This window comes from Somniosus microcephalus, chromosome 12 (genome assembly GCF_052327205.1).
Source record: "Somniosus microcephalus isolate GS21.2 chromosome 12, FLI_Smic_1.0, whole genome shotgun sequence".
NCBI lineage: Eukaryota > Metazoa > Chordata > Chondrichthyes > Squaliformes > Somniosidae > Somniosus > Somniosus microcephalus.
In genome coordinates this window covers 78533820-78547815 of record NC_140998.1, presented here as the reverse complement: position 1 = coordinate 78547815, position 13996 = coordinate 78533820, and the positions used below count along the sequence as shown (strand labels likewise).

Below are 13996 nucleotides of genomic sequence, written 5' to 3'. Positions count from 1 at the left end.
GTCACAGGTGGGGCAGACGGTGGTTGAAGGGGCGGGTGGGTGGGGTGCTTGGGTTGACGTGCGCTCCTTGCGCTGCCTGCACTTGGCTTCCGTTTGCTCCCGGCGAAGAGATGTTATCTACCTACCCAGTGAGGGGTAAAACTGACGATTGTCAGTTCTCTAATGGCCAACTAGTGTTTCCCAACATTACACCAGTCACTACACTTCAGAAGCACTTCATTGATTGTGAAGTGCTTTGGGATGTCCTGTGATGATTGTATAGCTAGCCTGGCTCATTGATGAAATTCAGAGGGGTAGTCCTGTCACTGGTTGCTGGATTTCATCCCACTATTCTCCAGATAACTGCAAGCTGATTCTCTAAAAGGTATGGTAGTCCTAACTGGATAAGGCAAGGGTTAGTTTTCAGTAGTAGACTGCAGTTTTAGCTGGTTAAGCTCCAGCAGCATCCTTGCACTCCTTGGCTCTTGCATAAGTTCTCTAGCTTTAGTTCAGTGGGATTGTGTGGCCCTCCAGGAAGAGAGTATGCACCCCATATTGGGTAAATGGAGCCTCAATTCTGTCCATTTCTCAGTATCTTGATTTGGAGACTCTTGATCATGGTGATGAGTTTTTACATATGTCAAACATCTGGCAGACTCAAAAGAAATCTCCTTTTTCCAATGTGGCTTGCTCCATTTCTGAATAAATCTCCCATTTTTCTCTTTGTTCTGTATTATGCATAATATCCTATAATGACAACCTAAATGGAGCTGAGGAAATATACAGCAACAGATAATAAGGCCTAAGGTTAATTGTGGTTCAATTTGCTGAAAATGTCTTCCTTGTAGTTGTACTGTCCTTTATCGCAATTACATCTGATGGGGAGTTTTTTTTAAATGTGGTTCCAACTATAAAAAGTTTGTGGTCTATATAACTAGCTATATATAATGAAGATTGCTAACTGACACTTAAACATATTTGTTTCTTTTTTCTTTAACAGGGGTAATATAATGCTTAGGAGTTTTGCAACTGATACATTGTTTGATGTGGATGCAATTGTAGCAAATGTATTATTGTAAGTACGTTCTCAAGTAGTTTGTTCCATTTTGAGCTCAGTTACTGCAAAAAGTGAAATTGTCAGGAGCAAATAGTCATAGAAATGTAAATAAGGTTTCTAGCTTTTTCAGTAGAAGTTGATGTGATATGTTACGTACTACGAAAGTTAAGACTCCTTAGGTGTCAACACACAAGATGTTTTTCTTTATTAATTGGAAAGATGAAAACTTAATAGAATGAGCCTACATTTACATAAGAACATAAGAAATAGGAGCAGGAGTAGGCCAATTGGCCCCTCGAGCCTGCTCCGCCATTCAATAAGATCATGGCTGATCTGATCCTAACCGCCAATCTACTATCACAGAACCATCTCCTGAATCTAACAGAATTAGACACACGAAATAGGAGCAGGATCAGGCTACACGGCCCCTGGGCCCGCTCCGCTACCCACCGATCCGAACCTAGACTCATGTCCAAAATCCTGCCCGCTCCCCATAACCCTTTATTCCCTTTACTTCTAGGAAACTGTCTTTCTGTTTTAAATTTATGTAATGATGTAGCTTCTACAGCTTTTGGGGGCAGCATATTCCATGGACCTACCACCCTCTGAGTGAAGTAGTTCCTCCTCATCTCAGTTTTGAAAGAGCAGCCCCTTATTCTAAGACTATGCCCCCTAGTTCTAGTTTCACCCATCATCGGGAACATCCTTCCCGCATCCACCCGATCCAACCCCTTCACAATCTTATATGTTTCAATAAGATCGCCTCTCATTCTTCTGAACTCCAATGAGTAGAGTCCCAATCTCATATGTCCATCCCCTCATCCCCGGGATTAACCGAGTGAACCTTCTTTGTACTGACTCGAGAGCAAGTATGTCCTTTCTTAAGTATGGACACCAAAACTGTATGCAGTATTCCAGGTGCGGTCTCACCAATACCTTGTACAACTGAAGCAATACCTCCCTATTTTTATATTCTATCCCCCTAGCAATGAAAGCCAACATTCCATTGGCCTTCTTAATCACTTGCTGCACCTGCATACTAACCTTTTGAGTTTCGTGCACCAGGACCTCCAGATCCCTTTGTACTTCAGTACTTTCCAGTTTCTTGCCATTAAGATAATAACTTGCTCTATGATTTTTCCTGCCAAAGTGCATAACCTCACACTTTCCAGTATTGTATTCCATCTGCCAAATCTCTGCCCACTTACTTAGCCTGTCTATGTCCCCTTGCAGGTTTTTTATGTCCTCCTCACGCACTACTTTCTCTCCCATCTTAGTATCATCTGCAAACTTTGATATGTTACACTCGGTCCCCTCCTCCAAATCGTTAATATAGATTGTAAAGAGTTGGGGACCCAGCACTGACCCCTGTGGAACACCACTAGTTACTGATTGCCAGTCCGAGAATGAACCATTTATCCCAACACTCTGCCTTCTGTTAGATAGCCAATCCTCTATCCATGCCAGAATATTACCCCCAATCCCGTGATTTTTTATCTTAAGCAATAATCTTTTGTGTGGCACCTTGTCAAATGCCTTTTGGAAGTCTAAATACACTACGTCCACTGGTTCCCCTTTATCCACCCTATACGTTACTTCCTCAAAGAACTCCAGCAGATTTGTCAAACATGACTTCCCCTTCATAAAACCATGCTGACTTTGTCCTATTAAATTATAATTATCCAAATGTCCTGTTACTGTCTCCTTAATAATGGACTCCAATATTTTACCTACCACAGATGTTAGGCTAACCGGTCTATAGTTTCCAGCCTTCCGTCTACTGCCCTTTTAAAATAAGGGCGTTACATTAGCAGCTTTCCAGTCTGCCGCGACCTTTGCTGAGTCCAGGGAGTTTTGGAAAATTATTACCAATGCATCCACAATCCCTACCGCCACTTCCCTCAAGACTCTAGGATGTAAGCCATCAGGTCCAGGTGATTTATCCGCCTTGAGTCCCATTATTTTACCGAGTACCACTTCCTTAGTGATTTTGATCGTGTTTAGCTCCTCCCCCCCTATAGCCCCCTGTTTGTCCAGTGTTGGGATATTCTTAGTGTCTTCTACTGTAAAGACTGATACAAAATATTCATTCAGTGTTTTTGCCATCTCCATATTTCCCACCATTAATTTCCCGGTCTCATCCTCTAAGGGACCAACATTTACTTTAGCCACCCTTTTTCTTTTTATATAACTATAAAAACTCTTACTATCTGTTTTTATATTTTTTCTAATTTACTTTCATAATCTATCTTCCCTTTCTTAATCAATCTTTTTGTTATTTTTTGCTGTCTTTTAAAGTTTTCCCAATCCTCTATCCTCCCACTAGATTTGGCTACCTTATATACCCTTGTTTTTAGTCGAATACTATCCTTAATTTCTTTACTTAGCCACGGATGGCTGTCTTTTCTTTTACACCCTTTTCTTCTCAGTGGAATATATATTTTTTGGAAGTTGTAAAATAACTCCTTAAATGTACACCACTGATCATGTATCGTCTTACCCTTTAATCTATTTTCCCAATCCACTCTACTCAATTCCGCTCTCATACCTTCATAGTCTCCTTTATTCAAGCTTAGCACGCTTGTTTGAGATCCAACCTTCTCACCCTCTAATTGAATATGGAATTCAACCATGTTATGGTCACTCATTCCAAGGGGATCCTTTACTAGGACATTTTTAATTAATCCCATCTCGTTACACAGGACCAGATCTAAGGTTGCTTGCCCCCTGGTTGGTTCAGTTACATACTGCTCAAGAAACCCATCCCTAATACACTCAATGAACTCATCCTCAAGGCTGCCCTGCCCAATTTGATTTGTCCAATTAATACGTTAGTCAAAATCCCCCATAATTATAGATGCTCCCTTATTACAAGCCTCAACTATTTCCTGATTGATACTCTGTCCAACAGAGTTGCAACTGTTCGGAGGCCTATAGACTACGCCCACTAGTGTTTTTTTCCCCTTATTATTCCTTACCTCCACCCAAACTGTTTCATTATCCTGATCTTTTGACCCAATATCATTTCTCTGTATTAGTGATTCCTTCCTTTATTAACATAGCCACCCCACCTCCCCTGTCCTTCCTGATCGTTAAATAACCTGGTATGTTTAATTCCCAGGCATTGTCACCCTGCAGCCATGTTTCTGTAATGGCCACAAGATCATACCCATATGTAGTTATTTGTGCCATTAACTCGTCTATTTTGTTACGAATGCTACGTGCATTCAGATAGAGAACTTTCAAATATGTTTTGTGACACTTAGTTCCTGCTTTTGCCCTTTTTATTACTTTACCTTTTACTCCATACCTTCTGCCCCTTCCTGACACGCTCTGGTTTTTAATTTCCCCACTGCTACCTAAGTCTATGACCTTCTCTGTTGTCATTTTTATTATTTGCTCTCTAGGCTTTGATTCAAATAATTGAGTTACACTGACCTTGTATTGAATTATAGTATTTCACCATGTTTCCTTTTGGTACCTGCCTTATAACTACTACCAAATGAAAGGTCCGGATCTGGACTAGCATTTTATTTGGTACAGAATTACTATTCCCACAGGTAGCATTAACCTTTTAATTGGCTCTTTGCTCTGAATATACTGGGATATCATCCCTAGAAATATATATTTTTTCACTGTTTTACTTCACTTCCCCTTCCTGAAGTCCCACACATGTTACTGAATAGGGATCAGCAGTGGGACTTCTGGCTCACTTTCCCTTTCCTCAACCTGGGGTGGAGAGGTTCTATAGCATTTTTTTCAAGAGTAGTTGTCCTGGCCAACATGCATCCCTCAACCTTCACCAAAGCAGACTAATCGTTCATTTAGCTTTGATGTTTGTGAGACACTGTTGTGCACAGATTAGCTGCTGTCTTTACCTACACAATACTGTAGTGTTTACACTTCAAAAGTAATTCAGTAGCTGTGAAGCACTGACAGAGAGAGGTTGAATTAGAATATCTGGAAAATCTCAGGGAATGTAACCATAATTGATTTATAATGAACACACATACAGGCAACACCAACACGTTCCATCCATTAAATTTGCCTTGGGGCATGAAGGTGAGGAATGTCACTTTTCTGATGAGATGATCCCACTTACTCATCAAAGTGCGCAGCGATTCTACACAAAATTGATTACCCCTCACAGTAAGCAATCAACAATCATGGTGTTGAAAGGTTGGACCATCCCATTAAATCACAGCAAACAGTAAAAGCAAATTTTTTCCTTTGTGCTTGGCTCTAACACTCATCATTTGCTTAAAAAAATGTAAAGCTTAAAGCTTAGTCACCATTGTTCTGGTTACCTTCTGTTATTATTTTTTCACACTTTGACTGGGTCTTGTGCCCATTGCCAATCATTTTCTTTGTTCTTTAAGTACTGCCTTCTGTCACTCTCCTCCACCCCCATTAATTTGGTTTTATTTTCATTTTATATATTATCTTTAATCAGCATTCTTCTCCAGATATATATGTGTGATGCATAAAAGGTTGTTGGAAGCATTTTTGTTTGGCTGGTGATGGTCACAGTGTAGGGGGTTCACATGACGATTTAAGTCTCCACTTAAAACAAAAAACTATTATGATGTGGTTGGGGACATCTAATGTGATTGATTAAAAATATTTTACTTGGACCTTTTAATAGTAAAATATTATGGTAAAATGTTTCCTCCCAACTAGAATTTCTCCTCTCTCCTAAAGATAGACTATTTCTGGGTTTTAATTCTGTGGGCAGCAGCCACCCTCTGACACCATCCCGTGTGAGCGTAGCGAGTGCCAGTTGTTTGGCTGTGAGAATATTGTAGTTAAGCTCAATCTTGCCCTCAATCATGCATGCAAGATTTCTAGCAGGAATCCTATATAGTAATCAAACTGGAAACTCTTGCTATGTTTTCCCTTTTTTCAATTTCAGTGTGCTGAGACCAATTATAGTACTCTTGTTACCTCCCTGATCAGGTAACTCAGCACAGTCATAACATCGAACCTGTTTTTAAAAAAAAAAAAAAACTCTTATTTTAAGCTAACATACTCATCAGCTGCATTATTTGAAAACAGTCTATTTGCTTCCACATTCCTGAATCGCCCAAAATGGTTTGTGTCTCAGATATCCTGCAGAGTAACCAGCTTGAAATCCGCATGAATGATTCTTTAAATAAACAGCATCATCGTATTGCAAATTAACATTGCTACTACTTTATGTACTGCAAACCCTCAGAGTGCCATATTAAATATTAGAGGGTATGCAGTAATTGTAAGTGTTTTGTGTTTTTAAGTCGCCTTCCTCCAGGCTGAATTCTGCAATAACATTTGCTATTAAGATTATGATTATGTCTCTTCATCAAATGGTAAAGAATCTGAATTATTTCTTTCAATGAGTTAAAGCTCTTTATTTTTAGTGTGAACTGCCCAGCTGACTCTGACCATGTATTGCTCTGTTATAGTATCTTGCTGTTCAATGAAATAAAATACGTGTCCTCATTGGTGGCTCTTCATGACATTGAAAATAATATGAAAGGACGAGGCGATGTCATCTTTACATTTGTACGAGCAATAGGAGTTCCAGGTATTGTTAAAACAAGATAATTTTATGTGTTATTTAACTGCTTCATCAGCACTTGAGATTCTGATAACAATTATTAATGTTGACTGAGATCTAATTATTTTAGTGTTTTTTTTCATAATGGGGTAGTAATTCCTCCCCAAACGCGTGAGTACGGAAGGGGTACTCACGCGTCTGGCCGGAGGAAATGCCGGTTTTCAGCATGCACAGCATTTCCTCTCCTCTAACCCAAGAGTTGAAGACGCTGTAGGGGGCAGCGCGTGCGTCTGGAATTTCATCTGTTTTGGGGGATTTGCGCATGTCTAAAGGCCTCCGGTCTTTACACTTGTAAAAAGCACACGTAAGTATTTATTTTTACAGGTAAGTGGTGTTTTAGTGTAATTTAGAATTTTTTTTCCACAGGTTTATTATTTTAAAGAATCTACAATAAGGTAAGTTTAGTTTTAGACCCTTTTTATTAAAAAAAAATTATTTTTTTCAAAAAAAAAAATTATTGTTTAAATTATTTTTTAAAACTTATTTATACTTAATTTAATGATTGGGATGTTTTTTAAATTTTTATTTAAAGTTTAAATAGTGTTTTGGGCCCCCGTAGTTTTCATGAGTTTGACAGTTCTTACTCACAAACTCATGAATGAACCTTCCCCTCCCCTGATTGGTTGTACAGTGCTCACCTGATCCCAGCCGGCACATCGCACTAACTACGCCGCTGGATCAGGTAAGCACTGCGCGCTGACATCTGAACCGGGCCTGTGAAAGGAAATGCAAGCAGGCCCGGGCTTCAGATGTCAGCGCGCAGGGTGAGTGCAGATCGGGGGCTTGCACGCGCGGCAAGCCCCCGACACCAAGTTCTGGGCCAATATTGTATTACACAAAATCCAATTTCAGCCAGCGCTAGGAAAATTGTTTGATATCACAGTGCTGCTGATCCAGCTTCTCATTGCTTGCCTTCCACTCTGCCCCAGCACAGAGACTACCTTAGTCAGTCATTAATGACATACACCATGACTGTGACTTACTTGTCCTCCTCGACTTCTTCGTGATGTTCCGTATGGCCAATCACCTCCTCCACCATCAATCTTCTGTAGTCCACCACTGAGGGAAAGCCATGCCTGGTTCTACCTTTTTGTGCCCCAATGGAGTCAGTATAACACAAGCAATGGTTTCCTGATTTTCCCATATGGCCACCTCTGAACTGACCGTGAGAGAGGGTACCAATGATGAGAGAGGCTGCCAACAAAGCACTTCTAGCCTTTTCCCTGTGTTGCCCCACTTGAATTTATTTTGCACCCTCTCCTCCCACACAGTCCCAATGACAGTTTGCAGTTATATGTTTCAGTGAATCCCTAAACTATGAAGTCAGTATCAAATCTCCAAGAAAAATTAGCGTGGTTATGTCTCACTGCGTGTAAAGTTGAGTTAAGTTGCATGAAAACACATTTTCGAATATGAATACTATGGCCCTGATATTTGTGGGGGCGCACACTAGCAGGGCCTAAATACCAGGAAGGCGGAGGTCCTACCGAATTTAACGGCAGGACCTCGTTACCATATTTTTGCTCCGTTTCCTGCATGGCAGCCAGCCAGATTGAGAATTTCCCTGGGAAACCTGGCCGGCCAGCATTAAATTTAAATGGCCGTCAAATTATGAGGAATGGAGCCTCATTTAAATATTATAATCACGGACCCGCCTCTCCCAAATGCATTACTTGGACACCCCCAAACCCGCCGCAGTTAAACCGGAAGTAGGCACGTTCACGCCGGGTTTTCCATATTTACCAATTTTACCCTCTCCCGCTGTCATAGGGATGTTAAAATTCCCCCCCTTATGCTTCCAATACATTCATACAAGTGTTGCTAAGCAATTCTTTGTTAACCAGGAAAACAACAGCAGGGGCTTAGCGATGGGCAGTGAGTGAATACTATGCATTTAAGCTAATGGACAATCAAGGTCTACTAAAGGCATCTTGATCTTTTCTGTTATGGCAGCAATTTTCTGATTTTCATCAAACAGGTCGAATTTATGAACAAAAGAATGAGTCTCTGTTTCATGCATCTTTTGAGTGAGAGCCTTCACATTACAATTAAAGGGTGTGTTTGAGGATTGGAGAATTGGGCAGCACCAAAATTAATCGCAAAAAAAAGAGGATTCCTGACTTTAAGGACGTTGCAGCACTTAAATATCAACAGTACAAAATACATGTAAACTCCAGCTATCCATCTCTGTCACCTTTATATTTATTTATTCATCCATTCTCTCAGCTATCTCTATCTATCGTCAAACACTCATTAAAAACTGTATACAAACATTTCCTATGGCAATTCCAATGTGAACATTTCAATAACTGCCTGTAACGGTTGCCTACCATGCCACTAGATGGCGTGCTAATGGGAATTCCAATGTTAAATGACAACACTGACTGTCGTGATTACTAGTCAAACCATTAATTGGTGCTGTTTTTTCCTTTTCCCCACAAATCACACACAATGGCCCGGATTTTCCAGGGCCTATAACCGCGTATGCGCCCAGCAAGTCCCGTGTTTCCGCATGCGTGAAAACCCGGAACTTGTGATCTGTCAAGAATCTTCTTGACAGATCCTTCGCATCCCGAGAAATGGACATTCACGGGCGGAGAGCTGGGCTATTTGCCCAACTACTGCCCAACGGATGCCTGTGAAACTCTTATGCCTGGTAAAAGCAGGCATAGGGCCTTCTTTTACCAGCGTAAGAGTTTAAATAAATAGTAAAATTAAAAAAAAAAAATTATTTAAGCATAAAAAACTTTAAAATTAGTTACAGGTTATTTTTAGCCCATTTAAAACATTTACATTTATTTTTCAAAAAATTAATTTTTGTTTTAAATGTTTAATTAAATTTTATTTTAATTAATTTTAAACACGTAATGATTTTTTAATTTCAGTGCTGTGTACATGTGTTTTTTAGGGGATTCCTCTTCATGGTTATGGGTATTCCGTATGTAAATGGAATCCCCATAAGCATAATGGAATCGCATGCGCCCCTGGGATACGTGGGCCTTTATGCAGGCATACGCATAGGGGCCTAGGAGTGCGAGTCTCCGTGGATTCAGGACTATTGGGTAGGTTCGTAGATTTATTGCGATTCGGGAAGCTTCCGACTGCAAATTCAGGCCCAATGTTTCTTTGAAGGAAAAAATACTTCTGCCATTTTTTTTCTTAGTGACTGAAATTTTACTCCCAAATAAAGTTTTAAAGAACATTTTAAAGATTACATACGTCACAATCGCATGTTTACATTTATTTATTGAGTTGTGCGTTTATGTCTTAATGCATTTCTTAAAGACTCTACTTGATTCTTCCCAAAAGCCTTGGACTTGATATTTTTACCTGAGCAGTGACTCTGTCAGCTGAAGACAGATTCTGCAGTCTGAACATAAGTAGTATGCACAATTTTCCAAGATGCATCAGTAGCATTTAGCTAGCCAAATAATGGATTACTTCTTGGTCTCTAACAAAATCTATTTGGTTGTTTTAACAAAATTATTATTGTGTGTGTATATGTATGCTTCAGTTATAATGTATTATTTATGATTTGTCATAGAACATAGAGCCATAATGGAAACTGCTTTTGTTTATGGTGCCAAGTATCAGTTTGTATTGACCACAGAACAAAGTGTTTTGGAAGGCATGGAGTAAGTATGGACCTAATTGGAAAAGCAGTGAATATAAACTTACTACTCAAAATTTCAAATTACATTGGCCCCGGATTTTGCGGTCAACAGCGAACGAACGGTGCCAGCCGTTCATTACAATTACACTTACCCACATACTTTCTATGGGCTTTTGCACTGGAACTTGCAGTGATTGGAAATCCTTTCAGCATGGTACCCTCTTAAGGCCATCTAGGACCTGTGTGAACAGGGCAAGCAACTGTATCTCCTTAACCAATCAGATTGAAGAATTCTTAATGAGGCACATTATCAGTGCCAGAGAGGTTGTTGGCAGTAATTAAGACTTATCACGGGGTTAAAAATTTACTTACATTGAAATGGACAAGCCCTAACTTTTTCTGGCGAGTTTTAGTGTGCAGCTATCACATAAGTACCGCAACTTCACACCCTTCCATCTATTTGAATGCCAGGTATCTCGGATACCGGTATTGCAAAGCCTCTGGAGGAGCAGGGCAACTTGGACAGCAATTTTCTGAATTCCATGTTTAATTGTGTATGTGCGGTCACTGGAAGTTGCTGTCCGATGCCTCACCGATATTTTTACCGCAAAATCCGGGTGAATGTTGTAATGTATATACCTTTAAGGGGGGAACTATCTTTTACAGCTCATGTATACTGTAGTACCGGCAGTGACCACACCTGTATATAGCACTGAGTAGTAATCTGTACAGATCAGTTCCACTGTGAGCCACGTTGAGTAAACACCTGTTGGACCGTTCTCCTGCAGTCTGTGTCTTATTATACACGGACACAACATTGGCGACAAGGCAAGTTCGAACCTACCTGCAACTCTGCATCACCTCCCGGGGATTCGTTCCTGGAGATCAGTGGATTGGAGGTCAAGGCCGGAGACTCTGGCGTCGACCACGGGCAACCGCCCAGTCATCCAGGAGAGACTCGAGAATTGCGGGGGAGGCTGTCGAGAACCAGGCTTGGCTTTCCAGTCGAGGTGGTCCAGCGAAACGGGCTGGCAACAGGTAGTGCGTAGACCCTTCCCGGACAGCGGCGGGCTAGAGCCCGACCGAGCGGCACAGCAAAGGGCCGAGCAGCGTCGACGGGGGAGAGAGAGAGAGAGAGAGGGCAGAGCGCACAGGGCGCAGCTGGTGTTCAGGGGCCGAGCAGCGCGAAGAGAGGGAGAGAGAGACACGCAGAAACCCGCGAGGCGCCGCCATTGCCACGAGGACCGCCGAGAGCGGCGTTGGCAGCAGCGCAGGAGAAGCGCGCGAAACCTACAGGGCGCCGCCATTGCCACGAGAACCGCCGGGAGCGGCATTGGCAGCAGCGGGGGAGGAAGGAAAGCGCGGGAGACGCCATTTTAAGCCATTGGGAGACGCCATTTTAAACCACACCCAAAATGCCGAAGAGTGGCAGTATCACCGCATTTGACAATGAAGTCGAAGATTGGACTACATATGTCGAACGAAGAGGTATACTGCAAGGCAAATGAGGTGTCAGATGACAAGAAAGCATCGGTATTGTTAAATTTAATGGGTGCAAAGACGTATGGTTTATTACGAAATCTAGTAACCCCAACGAAGCCAATGGAAAAGAGTTTTGAAGACATAGTGACGATACTAAAGGAACATTTAAACCCCACACCGCTGCTGATTGCAGAAAGATTCAAGTTTCACAAACGGAACCAGCATAAGGATGAAAGCAATGCTGATTATTTAACAGAACTGCGCAAACTATCGAAACACTGCCAGTTTGGAGCGGGACTGGCAGATACCTTAAGGGACAAGTTTGTGTGTGGGCTTCAAAGTGAAGGAACCCAGAAATGGCTTTTATCTGAAAAGGACCTTATGCTGGAAAAGGCTTTCAGCATTGCGGTGTCATATGAAGCAGCAGCACGGGGCGCTGCAGAGATACAACAGAGACCGCAAGAATATGGCACAAACGAAATGTCATATGGAACAGAGAAGTGCTATCGCTGCGGCAGAACAACACACGACCAGAATGATTGCTGGTTCAAAGACAAAGTGTGCAGACAGTGTGGAAAAGTAGGACACATAGCACGAGTCTGCAGGTCGGGAAAGAAAACCAGCAATAAGAAACCTACCAAAGAAAAGTACATGAAGGTACATAAGATAACGGAGAATAGTTCAGACGAACAAAAGAGTGATAACGACTCCGAAAGCAGGGAACTGAGTTGTCTGAAACTACATAATATGATCACAATGGAGGATCACTGAACCATTTGGGTCACTCTCAAGATAGCAGGAGTCCAGGTAAAGATGGAATTGGACACAGGATCAGCCCTAACAGTCATAAACCGACGGGACTACGAGCGGCTATTCTCACACATACCCTTGAGAGACACAAAAATTATTTTGAAGACGTACACGGGGCAAAAAGTCTACCCCAAAGGAAAAATAAGGGTGACCGTTATATATAACGGTAAGGAAACACCAAAACTAGACCTGTATGTATTGCAAGATGGAGGACCACCATTACTGGGACGTGAATGGATCCGGAAAATACAACTGGATTGGCATTCCATACAGGCACTGACTGTGGCTGACAAAAAGGATGACGACGTCACACCTGGGCGACTGTCAAAGATCCTAACTGACGCGAAAGAAGTGTTCCAGCAAGGACTCGGAACACTAAAAGGCATGACAGCGACGATTAAAATTGAAGAAAACGCAAGCCCAAAATTTTTTAAGGCCAGACCGGTACCTTATGCAATCCGCCCAGCCGTCGAAGCAGAGCTGGAGAGTCTGGAACGTTCAGGTGTACTGTTCAAGGTAGACTGGAGCGAGTGGGCTACACCCATCGTCCCTGTGATGAAAAATTCATTGAGCAGCACGCCTGGGGAACCAAGGAAGGTTCGCATCTGTGGGGACTTTAAGGTAACAGTGAACCCGGTCCTTCACACCGTACAATATCCACTTCTGCAGATTGAAGATGTTTTCGCCTCGCTATCTGGAGGGAAACGCTTCACTAAGATTGATCTGGCCCAGGCGTATCTGCAAATGGCGGTAGAAGAAGCATCAAAAAAATACCTCACAATCAACACCCATAAAGGTCTCTACCAATACAACCGGCTGGTATTCTGGGTAGCATCAGCTCCGGCTATTTGGCAGAGGGCAATGGAACAAGTCCTGCAAGGGATCCCAGGGACCCAGTGTTATTTGGACGACATCCTGGTCACGGGCGAAAATGACAGGTGCTCACTAGATTGCAGGAATATGGGCTCCGAGCTAACCGCCCCAAATGCGAGTTTTTTAGAAAACAGATCTCATATTGTGGCCACGTTATCGATAAAGAGGGGTGTGGTAAACCACTGTTTGTATTCCACTGTGTACATGTCTGTACCTGCCTCGGCTGACTCCTCCCACGAGTCCAGGTATAAAGGTGACTGCTCCACAGTCCCTCTGTATTCTGGACTGGTCGACCACTCGAGGCACACCTTCATTCTCTTGTTAATAAAAGCCTGTTAGTTACTCGCTTAACCTCAGTCTTTTGAGTGATTGATAGCGCATCAGTTTTATTAACAAGATTTTTTTATAATGGAGAAGATCCTCACACCAGCATGCCTAGACTTAGACCATCGGGAGGAGGACGCATCCACCAAGTTTGCTCACTGGCTTAGGTGCTTCGAAAAATTCCTGATCGCCTCCGCTGCAACGGTCAAATCGGATGAGGACAAACTGGATGTCCTGACCTCCAAAGTGAACCACCAAGCGT

General features: G+C 42.1%; 1 protein-coding gene across 3 annotated transcripts in view; it reads left to right on the top strand.

Moving 5' to 3' along the window:
- Positions 1-13996, top strand: part of txndc16 (thioredoxin domain containing 16) — a 242333-nt gene that overhangs the window by 14098 nt on the left and 214239 nt on the right. For all 3 annotated transcript variants that reach the window (XM_086003184.1, XM_086003182.1, XM_086003183.1), the window contains exons 5-7: positions 980-1054; positions 6478-6599; positions 10177-10267. In XM_086003184.1, coding sequence (XP_085859310.1) covers positions 980-1054; positions 6478-6599; positions 10177-10267 — 288 coding nt within the window. The remainder of the gene's footprint in view (positions 1-979; positions 1055-6477; positions 6600-10176; positions 10268-13996) is intronic.